The sequence below is a fragment of the Staurois parvus genome, unplaced genomic scaffold (assembly GCF_062004578.1).
Source record: "Staurois parvus isolate SC_StPar_1 unplaced genomic scaffold, SC_StPar_1.0 ptg000422l, whole genome shotgun sequence".
NCBI classification, from domain to species: Eukaryota; Metazoa; Chordata; class Amphibia; order Anura; family Ranidae; genus Staurois; species Staurois parvus.
Window position 1 is genome coordinate 3,552,597 of NW_028318218.1, and position 21,471 is coordinate 3,574,067.

General features: G+C 41.1%; 1 protein-coding gene across 1 annotated transcript in view; it reads left to right on the top strand.

The window, feature by feature from the left end:
• Positions 1-10,985, top strand: part of LOC149454615 (stromelysin-1-like) — a 71,302-nt gene extending 60,317 nt beyond the window's left edge. The window contains exons 8-10 of the mRNA XM_089687267.1: positions 1,703-1,862; positions 8,942-9,045; positions 10,628-10,985. Of these exons, the coding sequence (XP_089543393.1) occupies positions 1,703-1,862; positions 8,942-9,045; positions 10,628-10,731 (368 nt within the window). The 3' untranslated portion in view covers positions 10,732-10,985. The remainder of the gene's footprint in view (positions 1-1,702; positions 1,863-8,941; positions 9,046-10,627) is intronic.
• Positions 10,986-21,471: the final 10,486 nt, after the last annotated feature.

Below are 21,471 nucleotides of genomic sequence, written 5' to 3' on the forward strand. Positions count from 1 at the left end.
TTTTTTATTTTTGTTGTTCCCCTAGACCAGGGATCTCCAAACTGTGGCCCTGGGGCTAAATATGGCCCTTTGCTTTTATCCAGCCCTTGGGCCATTTTTACCCCCACTGTCAGCAACAGTGGGGCATAGTTCCTGCTACTAACACCAACGAGGCACTGTTCTTTCAATGACATCAATGATGGGGCACTATTCCTCCCACTGACACCAATGAAGGGGCACTATTCCTCCCACTGACACAAACGATGGGGCACTATTCCTCCCACTGACACCAATGATGGGCACTATTCCTCCCACTGACACCAATGATGGGACACTATTCCTCCCACTGACACCAATGATGGGGCACTATTCCTCCCACTGACACCAACAATGGGGCACTATTCCTCCCACTGACACCAATGATGGGGCACTATTCCTCCCACTGACACCAATGATGGTGCACTATTCCTCCCATTGACACCAATGATGGGGCACTATTCCTCCCACTGACACCAATGATGGTGCACTATTCCTCCCATTGACACCAATAATGGGGCACTATTCCTCCTACTGACACCAATGATGGGGCACTATTCCTCCCACTGACACCAATGATGGTGCACTATTCCTCCCATTGACACCAATGATGGGGCACTATTCCTGCCACTGACACCAATGATGGGGCACTATTCCTCCCATTGACACCAATGATGGGGCACTATTCCTCCCACTGGCACCAATGATGGGTTGCTATTTCTCCCTCTGGCACCAATGATGAGGCACTATTCCTCCAGCTGACACCAATGATGGCGCACTATTCCTTCACTTGACAACAATGGGGCACTGTTAACTCCCACTGACACCAAGACATTTTCTACTACCGCTGGCCACAGTCCGACCCTTCTAAAGTTTGAAGGACAATAAACTGGCCCTTCATGTAGAAAGTTTGGAGACCCCTGCCCTAGACCTAAACAAGTCATTAACCTGTGCAGTACATGTTCAACTCCACTGCATGGGATAATTTATTAGTTCCCTGGAGGTAGGCTTTAATGATTTTTAAATGATCACATACATTTCCTTGGTGTTTTTTTAATATATTTTCCTGGAGTTCAGCTTTAATGTGCAGCTATTGTATGTAAAAGTGGTAGTAAACTCCGGTTTGTGACTTTTACCTACAGGTAAGCTTATAATAAAACGAATGAACCTGCAACGTTTGCAAAATATATTCACTTATTTGGCAGCCGGTGACATAGCGACCAACGCATGCGCTCTGAAGGAACAGTATAGTTATGCTGTACCTTCAGAGCTCTATGCTGCGGCCAGGACATGCAGGATGATATGATATGTACCTTGCAGACGGAACAGATATTTTTTTTTCCGGAATATATAATAACTTTATCAAAGCTTTAAAGGTGTGGACAAACAATTTGTTGAATGCTGGAAAGGCTATTTACACTTTTCTGAAGCTGGAACCACAATAGTTGATGGCAGCTAGTTTGAAACCTGACCTGACATCTGGACTCTCACTATCTGTATGAAAAAACCCAATTTAATCCCCAAGAAAAATGCAAGATTGCTGTCATTACACTCTATAATCAGGATTCGGATGGTTTTAAAGTGTAAAATGTGTAGTGTATAGAATTTCCACTTAGTATAATTCAAAGCTTCCCATGGACTTTCCATACATAGCTGGTAACTTAACAATAAACCTCTGTTTTAACAGGTCAGCAGTATTGGGCAACAAGTGGCTTTAAAATGCTCTGGGGATACCCTCGGCCTATCACCAATTTTGGGTTTCCAAGCTCTGTGAAGAAAATAGATGCTGCCATGTTTTTAAAGGAGGAAAAAAAGGCCATTTTCTTTGTGGAAGACAAATATTGGAGGTCAGTTGGTGGATGCACCAAAAAATATGTTCATTGTCTCTGTATTACTTTTAAGATAAGAGAATTTAAAGTGGAACTGCACTGTATCTGAGCAGCACAAACCAAAAATGCTATATAATTCATTTATTTAAATTCAAAGCAAACTCCGCCATCCATCCATGTGTCCATGCTTTATTTTGCTGAAAAATCATTTGACCCTCCCCCATCATTTCTGGCAGTGGCCATCTTGAGTAAGGGCAGACGATTGATGATGAATTTACTTCCTAGAACCCATCTGCCCTTAGCTCAGGCATAGGCTGAGCGGAGAACCCTCCCTCCCTCCTGAAGACTCCTGGGATATATGACCTAATTTGCCTAGGCCTGGAAACCAGGAAGTAGCTGAAGAGATACAAAAATTATATACTTTCCTATCTATTTACTAATGCTATCTATTTACTAATGCAAGCAGTACAAGCATTCAAAATTGTCAATGTTGTTTAAGAGAGTGAAGTTCCACTTTAAGGTAAAGCTTAGTGGGTATTTTCATTAAAGTGTTACTAAACCCCGGACCCTGCATTCACTATATCTGGTCACCCACAGTACACAGAACATGGAAATGCAATTATTTTAGTAAATATAAACTGCTAAATACCTTTTCTCATCAGCAGTTAGAACAGTCTTGTGACTTCTGTCAGTGTTCAGTAGTTCACTGGTTAAAGCTTATAGGAGGTGTTTTCTTTCTGCTCTAGGAGGATGCAGAACCCCTGACCTGCTGTCTGGACTGGTCCTGCTGTCTGGACAGTGCTGATTGGCCCTGTGCTGATCACACACACTCTCCCAAGAACAAAAAAACACTCGAGCAATACACATCAAATTGGGCATGTGCAGAGTGTCTCCACATGACATGTCTTATCAGGAGATAAGAGGGGGGCACTGGAAGAAGGGGAGGATCAGAGAAGACAGGATCAAATTGTGTTTTTACACAATGTAGTGGAATAACCCCTTAGGTTCCACAGTGAGTATAACAAGCACGCTTTACTGCATATACAGACTGATTTTACTGTGGTGGGTTTAGTAACACTTTAAGTATTAATTTCATTAAGTACACAATTATTTTTAATGTGATTGTCATGTTTTATTTGCTTGCTGTTCTGTGTTTTGATGAGGATAGTTCAAATACAGGGATGCTCCGAGCGTACCTGGGTTTGGCGCAAGGTGGGTTCGACAAATATTACTAAAGTTTGGGTGCAAAATCTGAACTCTATCAAAGTCAGTAAGAGCTGATGCTAAAGTATGAGGGGTGTTCAAGTCAAACCGGGACTTTTGAGTTTATATAATAAAAGAACAAATTTCAAGGAGTGGAAACTGCATTTATTTTTAGGCACACTCCCCTGCTAAATTTCTACACTTATCCCAACGTTTAACTAATGCCTGGAAAGCTTCGACATGGAAAGATTTGTCAATATGCCTGAACCATCCTAGGGCAGCCTGCGTCACTTTGTCTACCATTCCCACAGAAAGATTTGTCTCTTGTGCAATTCCACGACAGGTTATGATGCGTCGATTATCCATGACCAGGAGTTCAATGCACTGAATGTTCTCAGGAATGACTGCTGTGGCTTGGGAACCACCATGACCAGGATTGCCACTGACGCCCATCTTTGAAATGTTTATATTATTCAAATGTCTTACTGTGGCTGAGCGTCTCATCACTATACTGTGCTTGAAGTATTCTGTAGCTATCTGCTACAAATTACTGTTCCATGCACACACCAACACTGTTGTATGCCATCTTGATTAAAGGTCTCTGGACTGGTCCACGACATGTGTGCCGCCGATCAGTAATAGGAAACACTTGCCACTTACTACTGTGTGTAGTACCTCCATGCTAGCATCCCTTTTTGTACCTGTAAAATGTAAATTTCTGGTTTGACTTGAACGCCCCTTCTTTTGTAAAAAAACCCTTTCAGTTTAAACCATAAATGTAAGGTAAACATTTGTGTATGGATATAAAAACATTATAAATATCTTTTTTCCCCTTTTTTTCAAAGTGGTTTATAATCACACACGCTCTGTTCTCAGCCGCATAGAGAGGGGAGGGAGGAGAAACAGTAGGACACTGGTCTTCCCACTGAATGGCTGTGCAGGGGGGCGTGTCAGCACAAGTGTGATCATTGAAGGAGAGCACACTGAGTTATCAGTACAGCTAGAGAACTAACCATTCTGTACTCTTCTGCCTAGTGTGGTCTGGATACTGCCCTGGGTAACATAGACCAAAGCAAACATTTTCTTTTTTACATTCTGTTTGGCAGGGAGCAACAATTTTATAATGCATAAAGGGTATCAAACACAAGTGCAACATTCCTTTAAATAACATACTTTGCAGATGCCACAAATATGCCTGTGAAATGAAAGAAGAAAAATAATGCCATTTAAATTGCCAGTAAATGAAAGCTTCCAGTCACTTTCTTTTTTCTGTAAACAAATGACCAGGGATTCTGTTTAACTATACAAGACCCTTATCCTTGAGGGGAACAGTATGTAAAAAAGATGTGCTTCCCCTTAAAAATACATACCAGACCCTTATCCTTTATAAAGATCTGCTATGGATGTCAAAGGAACCTCAAGCATAAAAAAAAAGTGTGTCACCCTCAATATTCATAATAGACCCTTCATGTCTGGTATGGATTTTAAGGGGGATCCCCATGCAAAAATACAGGAAAAATAGACATGGGGTCCCATCAAAATCCATACCAGACCCTTATCCGACCATATAGCATAGCTGGCCTAGAAAGGGAGGGGGGACAAGCATGTGCTTCCCTCCTGAACCATACCAGGCCACATGCTCTTTCAACCTTGCCAGGGTAAATCCATTGTCAATCCTGCTGTCCAGGATAAAGATACATGTCAATCATGATAAAAAATGCCCATCAAACCACCCATAAAAATGTCAACCACTGACGCTATCACGCACTTGCTACTGAATGATATCTCTATCTCTTCCGCTAAACATTAACAACAGAGTGTGGACCCCGCTGACATCATTGGGCAAATATGGACATGTGTCAATGCTATCACTGCTCCTTTGTTTACAAGGCTGGGGAATCATGGCCAGTAAATGAATGGGGTTGGGTGACATCATGGGTTGGTATGGATGTGTTGGGCTCCAGCATCTGCTCAGGATATGGCGGGTGCCTGCTGCTTTAACAACCATTAACAGGAAACTGTCATATATAATAGTTTAAAAAAATACTCCTCTACTGCCACTGCTTGGTCCTGTACCACCATCTTCCTCTGTGACATCATCGGGAGGTGGCCACCTCTTCAGGGTTCAAGCAGCCACCTCCTGATGATACACTGCCAGGCTCGCCCTTCTTCCCCTTCCATGAATGGAAGCCAATGCCTCTTGGGATGTGTAATGTGCTGGAGCGCAGCACATCAGTCTCATATAAGAATAGAGGACCATGGAAAAAATAAAGGTAAACACAAAAGGGGGGATTTCATGTAGTAGAATAAAGGAGGGTGGGTGGGTTGGAGAGGAGGAAAGTTCATGTTCAGTGTGAAGGCCTGATTTCACAAAGTTGTTCAAAATTCTGGACATTTGTGTGTGATAGGACTGATTCAATGGGGTGGAATTACTAAAGGCAAATAGACTGTGCACTTTGGAAGTACAGTTGCAGTACAAATATCCAAAAGAAAAGAATAGACCTATATAGTCTCTCACATCTCTACAGTGTATAGTACAGGTAAAAGAACTTGGGTTTGCAGTAAATATAGTAAGTCCAGTAAGCAGACAGCAGGATAAATCAGCAGAATATCAATAGAATTATCCTGAATCCAGATCAAGGTAAGGGAACTAGAGATCCAACGATCCCAAATTTTATCAAACAGCTAAAATTTTATCAAACAGCCTTAGTTTCTTTCTAAATTCAAAGGCTAATTTGTAAACAAGTAACCAAAAATAGACACCCAAGGGACTTTTGCTAAGAAATACCAAAACAATCAATCGTAAAATGTTCATAACAGATAATCACAGGCTTTAAATTGTCTGGGCTACATCATTGATATATTCGTAGCAAAATTTCTCATTGTATTTCGTGAAACCAAGTTCACTTCCTCAGGAGAAATAATGTGAATACTTGAGCTGCAAAAAAAAATAGTAAACAAATTAAGTAGAACAAAATGACATATACAGTTGCAAGAAAAAGTATGTGAACCCCTTGGGATTACGTGGAGTGTTGCATGAATTGGGCATAAAATGTGCTCTGAACGTCATCTAAGTCAAAACAATAGAAAAACACAGTTTGCTGAATATAATACTACTACAGCAACACATCCAATATCATCACACTGATTGGAGTCAAGGTTGGCTCACTCCTGGCTCCAATTAGCTCTGGGAGAAGTCATTAAGCTAGGGCCTCACATACATTTTCCTCCCTGCACTGTGAATGTTTACATGTTGTGTGCAATTAAACCATGGCAACATCTAATGTTTGTGTAGTATTATGTTCAGCAGACTGTGTTCTTCTATTGTTGTGACTTAGATGACGTTCAAAGCACATTTTATGCCCAATTCATGCAAAACTCCACGTAATCCCAAGGGGTTCACATACTTTTTCTTGCAACTGTACATCTTAATCATCCCAGTGATACATTATATGATAAACATACTGTATATACACTATATTGCCAAAAGTATTGGGACGCCTGCCTTTACACGGACATGAATGTTAATGGATTCCTGGTGTTAGTCCGTAGGGTTCAATATTGAGTTGGCCCACCCTTTGCAGCTATAACAGCTTCAACTTTTCTGGGAATGCTGTCCACAAGGTTTAGGAATGTGTTTATGTGAATGTTTGACCATTCTTCCAGAAGTCAGGCAAGTTCTGTTTTCCTGGCAACTGCCAAACCCAGACACATCCATCGGATTGCAAGACAGAGAAGCGTGAGTCGTCACTCCAGAGAATACGTTACCATTGCTCAAGAGTCCAGTGGTGGTGTGCTTTACATCACTGCATCCGACACTGTGCTTTGCACTTGGTGATGTAAGGCTTGAATGCAGCTACTCGGCCACAGAAACCCTTTCCATGAAGCTCTCTATGCACTGTTGTTGTGCTAGTCTGCAGATCACATGAAGTTTGGAGGTTGTTAACTACTGACTCTGTAGACAGTTTAGCAACTTCTGCGCACAGCGACCTTTAGCATGCGCTGACCTCGCTCTGTCATTTTACATGGCCATGTTGCTGTTGTTCCCAGTTGCTTCCACTTTGTTATAATACCACTAACAGTTGACCGTGGAATATTTAGTAGCAAGGAAATTTCATGGATAGACTTAAATTCACTGAGCTCCTGAGAGTGACCCATTCTTTCACAAATGTTTGTAGAAGCAGTCTGCATGCCTAGGTGCTTGATTTTATACACCTGCGGCCATGGAGGTGATCGGAACACCTGAATCCAATGATTTGGAGGTGTGTCCCAATACTTTTGGTAATATATATATATATATATATTATATATATATATATATATATATATATATATATACCACCACTGACTATCCAACAAGAGAACTACCATGTGATGTCAGTCCTGGGAGCTGTGGAAGAGTGGATGACACCCACCATGGATACCCAGGGAGCCGGAAGAGATGGACCTTCACCAAAAGCAAAAAAAAAAAGGGCCAGCAGGCATGGAATACACACAAAAGTGTACACAGAAGATAAAATTACTACAAAATAAGTAAATAATACCCATGAATAACATAATAATGGAGAGTGAAAAAAAAAAAAATTAATAAAAAAAAAGGGGGGGGGAATTTAGTGGATTATTTTAATATAGTGCTGATAAGTGTATATCCCAACAATTGTACTTATAAAATGGAAACTAAGATAGATTTTCAAAGGGGGGAAAAGACCTCATATACATAAAGTGAAAAGGTAAAAGGAGATAAAATGAAATAAGTGTAATTCTAGTCCCATATTCAAGGCCGACTATACAATAAAGGAGGAACCCAAGCTGGGTTACAAAAAAAAAAGTGTTGAATAAAAAGTGAATGGATCTATTGGTACTATGTTTTGCTGCTGAGTGTTTGTGGTGTACTTCTCTCTTTAAATGGAATGTAAAAAAAGGGAAAAAATCTGTAAAGCAGCAACAGAAAAGCCCCCCCCCCCAAAAAAAAGAAAAAAAAAACCCACTAAAAAGACTATTGCAACCAAAAGAAAAAGAATAGAAGAATAGACCTATATAGTCTCTCACATCTCTACTGTGCATAGTGTATGTAAAAGAACTCAAGTTTGCAGTGAATATAGTGTACCAAGTCCAGTAAGCAGACAGCAAGATAAACTCGCAGAATATTAATAGAATTATCCTGAATCTTGAGAGGTCAAGGTAAGGGAACTAGAGATCCAACAATCCCAAATTTTATTAAACAGTTTTGGTTTCTTCCTAAGTTCAAAGGTTAATTTGTAGAGAGGAAGAGAAGTGTTAATTAATTGCAACCCATTATTAATTGAAAGGGAGGGAGTTCCATTACAAGATAGTAAAATGGTCTCTTTTTGTGTAGAAATAGAGGATAAACAATAAGTGTTTAGCATACAGTACTTAGAAACATTTTTTATTTTAATGCATTCTCTACATTAAGGTAAAAAAATGTCCCAGTAGCAGTATTTCCCCTTCACCCCCCTAAATACTTACTTGAGCCCTAACTTGATCCAGCGCTGTGCCCATCTGTAGAGGCTCTCTCCTCTATCTCTCTACATTCTCAGGACATAGAGGCAGTAGAGAGAGGTATTGGCTTCTGGTGGGGGGGAAGTGTCAGGAGTGCGCTGTATGTGTCCCTGGCCTGCTATGGGCGCCAACACAGAAGAGAAGGAGCAGAGAGTGCTGGCAGGGGACTCCAGGGGAGGAGTCTGTGCAATATCATTAAACAGAGTGGGTAGGTATAGCATATTTGCTATTTTAAAAAATGCTTTTTATAACCACTATAAAATATCTCAATGTGATCTGATATGTCTCTGGTCATGAACTTTATTTACTTGTTAACTATTTATAGTATGTTATTTGGTTGCAATGTATACCAATGATTTTGTTGATTTGTCCAGGTTTGATCATCACAAGAATAGGATGGACTCAAAATCACCAAAGAAGATAAAAGATGGCTATCCAGGAATTGGGAAACACGTAGAGGCTGCTTTCCAGAATATAGGTAAGCAACATGTGTGACAAGTAATATCATTCTATAATATCCATCCAATATTTGTTATTATTATTTACATTTAATTAAGTTAATCATTATCAATTATTCTTCCAAAAAAATGCTTGTGTCTTTTACCTGTTGGAGGTTTCTCTCAAATTGAAATCCTCATTGAATATGTTAAAAGAAGTTAATAAATGTACAGTCTTCATGCAAAACACAGTTTCTAAAAGCTCCTGAAATGCTGAAAATGGCATCAGATCACTTTTTAATTGATTGGATTGCATTGAAAAAAAATTTATTTAAAACAGAGAGCAGATCTAGTGCTCTCCTAGTAGGTTGCTGGTAGAATTAGGTAAATTTAGTTTTTGGTTCTTCTGTAGCCAGTGGAGAAGAGTTTGATTGCTTTTGGCTGTTCTGGGTCTTGCTGGTTGCAGGCTCAAATACTTCTCCCTATTTTTTAGTATGTTCTAGAATATAGTGGGTTAGAAAAGGCAGAATCTGGGCTGAATATTCATACAGCCTCAGTCAAAGGGATGACCAGCAGTGGGCTGAGGTGTGTATAAATGGTATAGGGCCTGGACCAGCAGGGTTCTTGTACAGCCTGAAGGGCTGCTGCTCTTCTGGGCAGATTAGCTGCAGGAGTTTAATTGAGGTCCCAGCACAGGGAAAGTAGGGTGGGTCTGTCTCTAAAGCTGCGGAGAACAGTCTGGAGAAAGTCAACTCAAAATCTGGCCTCATGGTACAGGGTCTGGCTGGTACTGAAAGGAGGTATCCATGTACACAGGGACACAGTGAGTAGAGGCTTGAGAGAGAGAGGTCCTAGTGACTGTTGTTTAACCCTTGAAGAGACTGTTCCAGATTTGTCTATGGAGTTGTGCTAAAGGAAGGGGGGCTTTAGAGGCAGTGGTGTGCTATGGGGGGCATTGGAGGCAGTAGTATGCTGTGGAGGGGCATTAAAATCAGTGGTGTGCTGTGGGGGACACTGAAGGCAGTGGTGGCTTGCAGATCCCTGCTGGCGGGACATAACTAACTATTTCATTGCTGTCATATCTCTAATGAAAGCCCATAATTAACCATTCCCAAATTAAATAATGCCTGTCCTTAATTAAAGTACATGCTTCGCCTACAGTGTCCGCTCCATTCTGGACACACAGAAAAAAAAGTTGTTCCTAAAAACTTTTTTTGAAATGGTGACAGCTATTCTAAAGCTCACTTTCCAAACTAAAGGACATGCAGGCTGCTATCCGTTTGGAAGGTGGCCCACATACTCTTGTTCTAAGTAGGTAACCTCAATGGGGGTGTGGAGTATCCACTTATTAATCTCTATACTAAAAAATTTCAAGAGTGAAACTTTATGTGCTGAACCTATGTAAAATTGTTATTAATATTATTATACTTCAAAACATTCTGACCATTGCAAAGAGACATTTATGGCTTTATAAGAGGCAATGTCACTGACAATTACAGTCTGGCAATATGACCAATGTCTAGTATGTTGACATCTACTACATTTAGCTATTAGAAAGATTGCAAATATGTCTGAAAAGATTCAGCAAATGTATATTATTCGAATTCATTGTTTTTGTTTTAGATTACCTATACTTCTCTAATGGCGCAAACCAGGTTGAGTACAGCCCAAGGAGGAGCCTTGTACTTCGTACCATTGCCAACTATCGATGGCTGAACTGTGACTGAACCAACAATTCTTTACCATTTATGTTACACGCAATGTAACTAACATCAGGCTAGGACAGCAGAGGGCATCGAGACAAAGCTTATATTTGGGACTTTTCTCTGCAGTCTTATCTTTTTACTCTTTAGGTTCATTGTAGCTGCGCTGTCTGCACTACGGGTACTTCCACTGCCACAAATGTAAAAGAAAAGTATTGCATTATAATACATGTAAAACATCCTTGTATGAAAAAAATTAAATACATATTTCTCTATGACATATTTCATTGTATAATGATAAAATAAGGCTTACTATCCTTTATGGAAAAATGTATTTAGGCATGGCTGCTTTTAAAGTAAAAAAAAATTCTAAAGGAAAAAAACAGCCCTAATCCTCCTCTTCTGGGGTCCTCTGCTGGCACTCCTGACTCCTCCCTCTCCGAGTGCACCCATAGCAAGCTGCTTGCTCTCTCCCGAGCCATTCTGTGTGCGTCCATTGATACACACACCACCCTCGCACTCTCTCCTCAGTGGCTGTGATTGACAGGAGCAGGAGTTAATGGCTGTCACTGTGCCTCCATATCCAGTATATTTGGGACTTTTCTCTGCAGTCTGATCTTTTTACTCTTTAGGTTCATTGTAGCTGCCCTGTCTGCACTACGGGTACTTCTACTGCCACAAATGTAAAAGAAAATTATTGCATTATAATACTTGTAAAACATCTTTGTATGAAAAAAATTAAATACATATTTCTCTATGACATATTTCATTGTATAATGATAAAATAAGGCTTACTATCCTTTATGGAAAAATGTATTTAGGCATGGCTGCTTTTAAAGTAAAGAAAAATTCTAAAGGAAAAAAACAGCCCTAATCCTCCTCTTCTGGGGTCCTCTGCTGGCACTCCTGACTCCTCCCTCTCCGAGTGCACCCATAGCAAGCTGCTTGCTCTCTCCCGAGCCATTCTGTGTGTCCATTGACACACACACACCACCCTCGCACTCTCTCCTCAGTGGCTGTGATTGACAGGAGCAGGAGTTAATGGCTGTCACTGCTGCCTCCATATCCAGTGAGGAGAGAGATGATGCTCTCTGGCACAGCACTGGATCGAGATCAAGCTCATGTAAGTATAAGTAGGGGTTGGGGGGGCTGCACACAAAAAGTTTTTTTTTACCCTAATGCAGAGAATGCATTAAAATGTTCCCTACTTTTGAACTGGCCTCAGAGGATCTCAAAAAGAAATGGACTGACACCTTGTTGGTAAGTTCTTTTGATTTAATGCAAATATTCATATGCTTTAAGACACAGGAATTAGCGAAATTACAGAATGAGATTGCAGAGGTGCAGAAAGAGCTCTTACCGTTTAAAGATCAAGCCATGTTTGAGTATTTGGACATAAAGTTGAATGAGAAGTTATATGAAATGGAGAAGGAAGTAATTGCTGGAAAAAAGAGAAGTTGTTGCAAGACAGATTTGATTATGAGTCCAATGCCATTTACATCTGGAAAGAGCTGTAAAAACCTAGGAACAATCAGAAGTTTTTTTTAACAGTTGCGTATTGAAATCATACAAAAGTATAACAAGGCAAGGCACATAAGAACAGGCAAACTTAAGGCAGTCAGTAAAAATACAATTCACATGGAATTCCAACACTAAAAATCAACTGATAATCCTGAGGGAAAAAAGGGGGGGGGGGAAGTGGGAAAAGGTAAGAATTGGAAAACCCCGGGGGGGGGGGGGGGGGGGGGAGAAGAGGAAGAGGAAAAGAGAGAGGGGGAGGAGAAGAAAAAGAGGGGCAAGAAGAAAAGTAAATCATAAACATAAACAATAATCAAGTAAGTAAACAGTACAAACTGGACATACCCGCAAAAGAATGAGGCAATTATTATACCATAAGGCCCTGAGTCTCCACCCACCCAGCCCATATTATTATCAAATTTAGCTGGACAATTACGGATCATATAAGTAAGTTTGTACAAAGGAAGCACCCTGTTAACTGCCAATTTAAATCCAAAGACTGTTGGCGGAGCCGACTGATTCCATTTCAACAGAATTTTTCTCCCAGCATAGTAAAAAGCATAGAAGGCAAACAGTCTATTATGCTTAGATGTCTCCACAAGGTCCAAGAGACCTAGCAACATAATCAGCGGATCCATGGGAATAGACAGTTTACTAACAGCGTTAATAGTATCCAGTACCTCGACCCAGAAGGGGAGAAGCTTGGAACATTCGTAAAACATATGGAGAAACGTGCCCACCTCCATATCACAGCCAAGCATCGCGGGGTGTAATATACTCTATGAATAAATTTAAGCTGTATGAAGCGGTCCCTGGCCGAGATCATGGTAGGGAGGCACTGTAGAAAACAATCATCCCAGTCATCCTCCGATAACGAAGGGAGGTCTGTGTGCCATTTATCAAAGAGCGCCTGCATTCTAGGGGTAGAGAGTGGTATCAACAGGGAATGGAGAGCAGATACCAGCCTAGGCAAATCCTCCAGTAACAGGACGTTTTCTATCGGATCTGTCTGAATGGTTGGTGGAGAGGAAAATTGAGTGGCCACCACCCGATGTAATTGTAAAAACCGGAAAAACATTCGGTTAGGCAGGCCATAATTGCATTTGAGTTCGTCAAACCAAAGCAGGATGTCGCTAGGCATAATATGGTGCAATGTTAATCAGAAGTTTAACTCGGACAATACCATAAAACAGTTTAGCTTCTTGGACACCGATAATGAGATTTGGGATCAAACCATGGCTGTGTCTATGTCGGATCCGTCTTTAGAGTCTAGTGGCGAGAATACACGAAGTGTGCAACAGTCCCTAGATTCTCATTTAAATGTGGAGCCAGGAATAACCAACAAAAAGAAAGTAAAACGAAACACAAGAAAGTCAAGCTGAGTGGAAAAAAAAGAAAAGAAGTAGATGTAAGTGGGTTGGAAGGATCATTATCACCTGAAGCAGGGGCGCACAACCTTTTGAAGAGCTAGGACCACTTAAGCTATTTGATAACCGATCAGGGGCCACAACGAAATGAAATGGCTCAGAATTTAGAATTTATTATTTTGAATGGCATAATGAACATTTTCCTTCTGTAGCTGCTGAATGGTGGCAGGAGGGAGAGGAGATGCTTGCTTTCAGTGGTTGAAGGAGGAAAATGTAGATTGGTTCCTGTATATGCTGCCTCTGCTGCCCCTCCTGTCAAAGTAACAGGGAGGCTACATGGGCCCCCTGGAGCATGGAGTGGGGTAGCCATTGTGAACCCCTGATGCTACACTAGTGGTTAGAGGGTGTGGTAAAAACACATCTCAAGTATAGGTTTTATTGCCCCCCACACAAATGTAAATGAGTCTCAGTATCCTGAGCCCCCTATAAGGCTACTTTCATACTGATGCGATCATGTTTACCCTCACCACGAGTGCAGCACAATGCACCTTGTGGCTATCCTGCAGCTTTGCTGCAATTTGCCATAGACATCTATTATATCATGCGGGTATGGTGCACTTTCTGAAAGCGCACCAAAACTCCTGCACCAAGCCCATAGGATATAATAGATGTCTATGGCTCAGTGCAGCTAACCCGCAGGAAAGCCACAGGTGCATTGTGCTGCACCCGTGGATCAGTGTGAAAGCAGCCTAATAGTTGTTAACCCTTTTATAGATGCTAATATGCTGATTGCAAAACTGCTGTGTGTGTGTAGTTCAGTAGACTGACCTTCTTTTCCTTTTCCAGCTTCTGCTGGCCTCACTCTCCAAGCAGCAAGAAAGGACCCAGACGCAGTGCACTTGGTATAACTCCATCTGGGACAGGAGCCAACGCTACAGAGGAAGCATCAGCTTATACAGCTCCTGCTTCCTGCACAGCCGCATGCCTCTGCCAATGCCAGCTTGATGCACTCTGATGCCCTGGGATGGTTGGTCTGCAAGCCCAGATTGCAATCAATGTGTTGCCGACCCTGGTCATGCGCTTCCCTGGTTTGAGGTCGCAGGCCACATCAGAGGGCTCTGCAGCCACATGCTGAGCACCCCTGCCCTGAGGAGACAACAGAGTGGGCTCGATACCTCTTTGATTTAGGTCAGATGTTTACCCAGTTCAATTTAAGGGTAAGAAAATGGACAACTTTCAAAAGCTTGTGGAGTAGGATTTAACTAGATTGGCATCACGGATTGTGTCAAAGGGATAGATTGAGAATAACAACCTGAGTGCTAGTGAGCGACAGCCTTTGAGACAGTTGAGCGAGGATCACTCTATAACTATTAAAAATTCAGACAATGGCGGTCTGGTTGTCATTCAGAATGCTGATAGATTCAGAGAGGAGGATTTAGACAATTGTCAGATTGTACAACATACAAGTTGAAAAGAGACCCTACCAGTAGTAATAGGTCTACCCTTACTACTTTGATTCAGAAGGGGGTACGGCTAGCAGTAGTGTCTAAGCAAGAAGGTGAAATGCTCATTGCTAAAGCACTCAGTATGCTGATCTTTTATCATCTTCCCAAAACCAACAAGGGGCTAAATACTCTTGTGTGTAGATTGATAATAGCAGGCATAGGAACATTAATTGAGAGGATTCGGCTGATTAGCAATTAAAACCCATAAATAAATCTCTCTAATTATTTACAAAACACTAAATGTCTTAAATTTACAGTATGCCAGGATATTGAGTGGACAGAGGGGGATGTGTGGAACACATGTAATGTATCCAGTTTATACTCATCCATCCCTTATACCCTGGGTCTAAAAGTGGTCTCCTTTTACCTAAATCAATGTAGGGGTTACTCATGGACACAGAGGGAGTTCATTCTAGAGTGCTTGGAGTATTTATTAACACACAATTATTTTTCATTTTATGGAGTATATTATCTCCAGAAATGCAGATTGGCTATGGGCTAGGGTTCACCTGCTGGGGACGTTTGAAGAATTTTCAACATATTTGAATGATAGTCAGTTGAATCTCAGATTTACAGGGCCGTTGAATATGAGCTTGATCTGCATTCTGAATGTTGTGCTCACAGGACAGGATGAACATATAGTAACTGCTCTTTACAGGAAACCATTGTTGGGCAACAGCATCCTCGGAGCTGATTCTGGTCACCCCGGACATATGATCCGAGGTGTCATGTTGTCTAATTTTTGAGACTACAGAGAACAGGAGTAAATTGGATCTTGCTTTGCTGTTTTTTTTGCCTTTCTCTGGATGAATTGTGGGTGTAGGATTATAACTTTTTTTTTTTTTGGTTGAACTGAATGGACATTTGTCTTTTTTCAGCCAGACTAACTATGTAATATACAGTAATAATGAGGCATCCGAGAGAGAATTGGCCCTCATGTATTGACGTTTTCAGCAGCGGGGCTACTTATGAAAGCAGCTAATATAGCCAGGATGACAAACAGAAATAGTCGTTTGAGCAAGAGGGTCCGGGATGACACATCAAGGACCATCTGTTTTTTTCCAAAACTTACAATTTTGAAAAAAATCAAGGTCACAGTGCAATGCTACCTTTTGGTATTATATAGTGATAGCGTGTATGCCTATATATTTTCAGGTGGTATCAGAGTGATCTCCTGGCATGCCCCCTCTTTGGGGAGTTCTCTTTCTCCAAGTTCATTTTCCTCCTCTAGCGCACGGACAAATATCTGGCTTAACTTTAAGGGCAATTATTGGTGTTGAGATGGAGGGTGTCCTTGTTGCCCCTCGTTTGGTTAGACTAAATAGTTTTGTGTCCACCGTGATTGTTAAAATGTAAACCTTTATTAACCACTTGACCTCCAGAGGATTTACCCCCCTTAATGACCAGGCCTCTTTTTGCTACTCGGCGCTGCACTAATTCAACTGATAATTGCGCGGTCATGCAATGCTGCACCCAAACGAAATTTTACGTCCTTTTTTTCACACAAATAGAGCTTTCTTTCGGTGGTATTTGATCACCTGTGCGCTTTTTATTTTTCACGCTATAAACAAAAAAAGGCCAAAAATTTTGAAGAAAAACAATATTTTTTACTTTCAGCTATAAAAAATATATAGTAAACTCAAAGTTGGTTATAAATTTAGGCCAAAATGTATTCTGCTACATGTTTTTGGTAAAAAAAATCCCAATAAGTGTATATTGATTGCTTTGTGTGAAAGTTATAGCATCTACAAACTATGGTATAGATACTGCAATTTACGCCATTCTTTTGCTATACAGCGCTGCGCTAGTTTAACGGACAATTGCGCGGTCATGCAATACAGTACATAAATGAAATTTACACCCTTTTTTTTCCCACAAATTGAGCTCTCTTTTGGTGGTATTTGATCGCCTGTGCGGTTTTTATTTTTTGCGCTATAAAAAAAAAGGCTGACAATTTTGAGGAAAAAAAACAATATTTTGGACTTTTTGCTATAAAACATGTCCAGTAAAAAAAAAATTTTAAAATCAAATTTAGTCATACATTTCTGCCAAAATGCATTCTGCGACATGTCTTTTCTAAAAAAAAAACCCAATACGTGTAAATTAATTGGTTTACGTGAAAGTTATAGCGTTTACAAATGGCGGGAAAGATACTGGGATTTTTAGTTTTTTTTTATACTAATAATGGCGGCGATCAGCGACTTATGGCGGCGATCAGTGACTTATGGCGGCGTTCAGCGACTTATTGCGGGACTGCAGCGGACATTCTGACATTGAGGGGTACTGACTTGGGGTCACTGACATCCCCAGTGACACCAATACAGTGATCAGTGCAAAAAAAAAAAACACTGACACTGTACTAATGGCACTGGGGAGGAAGGGGTTAAGTTTATTTTTCAGGGAAGGGTTATCTGTATGAGGGGGAGTGTTTTACTAGGGGGCGGGGGTGTGCGCTGCACGGGACACCGCTGATCGGGAGAGAGAAACTCTTCTGTCCCGATCAGCTTGTCCTGGAGCTGTCAGGGAACTGACAGAAAGCACAGCTACTGCAGCTGTGCTCTCTGTCAGCTATTGCCGCCAATTGCCGGGACATAGCCGGTAACGATCGGCTGTGACCCAGCGACTGACATCCGCGGCTGTGATTGGCGGGACAGGTAGGGCGGTGGCGCGCCTCATGCGCGCCCCCTACCTGTTTACAAAACACACATTTTAAAACGTGGTTTTGCCTGCCCGTGCCGCCCTGCCGCAATATTTCTACAGTGGCTGGGCGGCATGTGGTTAATTGTAACATGAAACACTCGGTGTACCTCATTACATGCAAGATTTGTTCAGTGCAGTATGTGGGGAGGACAACAAAGAGGCTGCGTGATTGCCTCCATGATCATATTTATAAAAAACATTCTACTAATGTGGATAAACATTTTAATGATCAACATGGAGGCGATCACGCAGACTTGTATAAGCAGGGAATTCAGAAAGTAGTTTAGCCCAATAGTGGAGAAGATTAATTAATGTTATTAAGTAAAGGTGAAGTTTGCTGGATATTTTATTTACAACTCATATCCCTAGGGAACTTAGCCTTGAACGGGACCTTACACATTTTTAATAATGAGGACGTTTATATTGCAGTTTGGCACCCTCTGTTATTAGCCATTGTGTTGTCCTTGCCCCCATAGAATTGTTTTACCATGTTTGTATACTTATGGGATATAAGTCCTCTTTTTTGTTAAAAGCTTTTTTTGTTAAAAATGTTGCTAGGTATTTGTGGATTTTTGCATATTGTCTTTATGTATTTTGGTACAAATTTTTGGAGTACAGCAGTCTGAATCTTTCTATTGTTCATATGTTCAGCCATTCGAGCTGGGTTGCACTCTTTTATAAGCTATGTGAGGTGTGTTTATGAATGGACCGACCTGGAGCAGCATTCCTTTTGTTGATAATGAAACATCATATTCATGCAGAATTCAATTTAATTAGATTCAGTTTTAGTGACAAGATCTAGTAGTATTAGCTCTAAACTTGAGACGGTCACACTGTTTATGACTATCATAACTCCATTTTGATTTTATTTTCTTGTTTTAGCAAATTGTGGTACATTTCAGGAATAATATACCTTGTAGGAAAATTACACCTACATTATTTAGCATTTCTTTAATCTTAGTAAAACATGAACATGTGAGGACAATAGCAGCAGCAAGAATCACCTTTACCATAACAGATCGGCGCTGCTCCAAGCATGCAGGTACCGCGTTTTTTAATGCTCGGCAAACGCTCCGCAAACGCCGCATGCACGGTTCAGTGGCGGTTGCTAGGCGTTTGCCGAGGGTTTGATTTTTTACATTTTTTACTGGACATGTTTAATAGCAAAAAGTCCAAAGTATTGTTTTTTTCTCAAAATTGTTGGTCTTTTTTTGCTTATAGCGCAAAAAATAAAAAACACACAGGCGATCAAATACCACCAAAAGAAAGCTCAATTCGTGGGATAAAAAGGATGTAAATTTTGTTTGGGTGCAGAGTTGCATGACTGCGCAATTGTCAGTTAAAATAAAACAGCGCCGCAATGAAAAAAATTGCCTGGTCATGAAGGGGGGTAAATCCTCAGGAGGGCAAGTGGTTAAATAAGGCATTCAGATGCTTTTGTATATTAAATTACATACAGTGGCATGACCTTTATACATACATAGAAGGGATAAACATTGTATGTCTAATATCACTTTAAACAGCTACACCAACAAATTTTTCCTCTTTTGGGATAAAGGTTTTCTTTTTTACCATTGCAAGCACCCCTGTCAGTGTTAAATGGTTTGCCTCAATCCTTTAACTGCCACTTTTACATTACAAGTTGGTCTGTTAAAGGGCTCGTTCACACTTGACTGTTTTACCAATGCTTGCCAAACGCCCCTATAGCGTTTGGCAAGCGTTGGTCCGGCATTTGCGGAGCGTTTTTAACGCTCGGCAAACGCTCGGCAAACGCCGCATGCGAGGTTTAGCGGTGGTTGCTAGGCGTTTGCCGAGCGTTAAAAATACCCCACAAACACCTGGCTGGGCGTTTGTGGAGACGCACCATAGACTAGAATAGAAGGCTTCAACGCCTCCTGACTGGACCAGAGGCGTTTGTTTTGCCGCGACGCGACGCTAACGCTCCTGTTAGAACAGCACTGTGTGCTGCAATGTGCAGAATTGTCCGAGGCGTTTGGGAAGCGGTAAAACGCTTCCCAAACACCTTTCTGCCGCCTGCACACAACGCTAGTGTGAACGTAGCCTAAGGTTATTAAAAATCTGGCCTTTATTCACCCTCATTGGGCATAATCTTAGCGGTTAGAGGCTAGCAAGAATCACCTTGCCAACTGCCATTTTTCTCACTTTGGATTACTATCTATCTGCACAGTTTGTAATGGTGAACAAACTGAAATCTTGCCTCACCACAAAAATCACCAACACCTTGCTTCTCAATCTGCTCCCATCCAGCCGGATACTCCTTAAGTGGAAAGTGTAGATCAGTGGTTCTCAACCATATTGAGCCCAGGGTCCAGTAAATCCTTCCAAAACCAGTCCATGTCCCAATAATAAAAAAAAAATAATTCTCCCATAACAAAAAATATGGGAAAAGGGAATGGTGTCTCTGGAAGGGGCTAGGGATTTGGTGCGCTGTGGGGGACTTCAAGATGCTTTGGGCTTGGGGGCACTTTTGGGGGCAGTGTGGGACACTGTTGGAGGTTGGGGGCACTATGGTTAGTTAGAGGCACTGCAGTAGGCAGGGAGCTACTACAAGGAGCTGGAGGGCACTGTTGGAGGCTAGGTAACACTGTGGGGAGTTGGAGAACACTGTGTGAGTTTTGGGGGCACAATTGGGGCTGAAGGGCACTGCAGTCCATTATGGAAAGTTGGGGGACACTAGGGCAGCTGGGAAGAACTGTGAGAGATTATAGGATCTGCAGCTGGCTGGAGACCCAGTGGAACGGAAGCCTCAGCCCAGTCACTGGCCATGGCCCAGTTTTTCAGAATCAATGTAGATTAAACAGATATATTTCTAGACAAGATGACTAGAAACAAATAAAAAACCAAGGTATTTTTGTACTTGATCGAAGTACTCACTCTTGGAATATCTGGTTTGGGTTCTATTTCAATGTCATCATCTACTGACACAGATAAGTAAGTCAACTTTCATCCATGTAATATATTTCAATTGATTATGATATAAATTACTATCATAGTTAATGTTTTAATTGACTTTTAATTCAGTTGTTTTGAAAGGCAATCCATTTCTGCACTGTCATCTCCTCTAAATTGCATAGTGAGAGTTTTTACTTGTTTAAAACCTCACCTGTGAAACTATATGTTTTTAAGAGACTGTCACTATCTATTAAGGTTTTTGCTAGCTGACCTCCCAATCACTTATATTCACTATGCACTGCTGTACCCTGATAATTTATTCTTCTGGAAGTCCAAGCCTGTGTGAGCATCATGTCACATGGGGGGTTATTTACTAAAGTGGAGAGTGCAAAATCTAGTTCAAGTCTGTAGAGAAACCAATCATCTTCCAGGTTTTATTGCCAAAGCTTTATCGAGAAAGCTGAAGCCAGAAGCTGATTGGCTACCATTAGCAGCTGCACCAGATTCTGAGTGCTCCAGTTTTAGTAAATCTCCCCCATGGTATCATTGCTTACATGGGTTTTAGAATTTAGCCCCCTCCGTCATATTACTGTATTTGGGCCTTGTGAATGTGCACCGGGAACGTAAGTAGAAATGTGTTGGGGAGTAGTAAGACATGATGCTACTATATTGTATCTGTTTAATATTTGCGTTTATATCCATTTTAAAGATAAAGTCTACAAAAACAAAGATGAAATACATATATGGGGACTATTTTACTT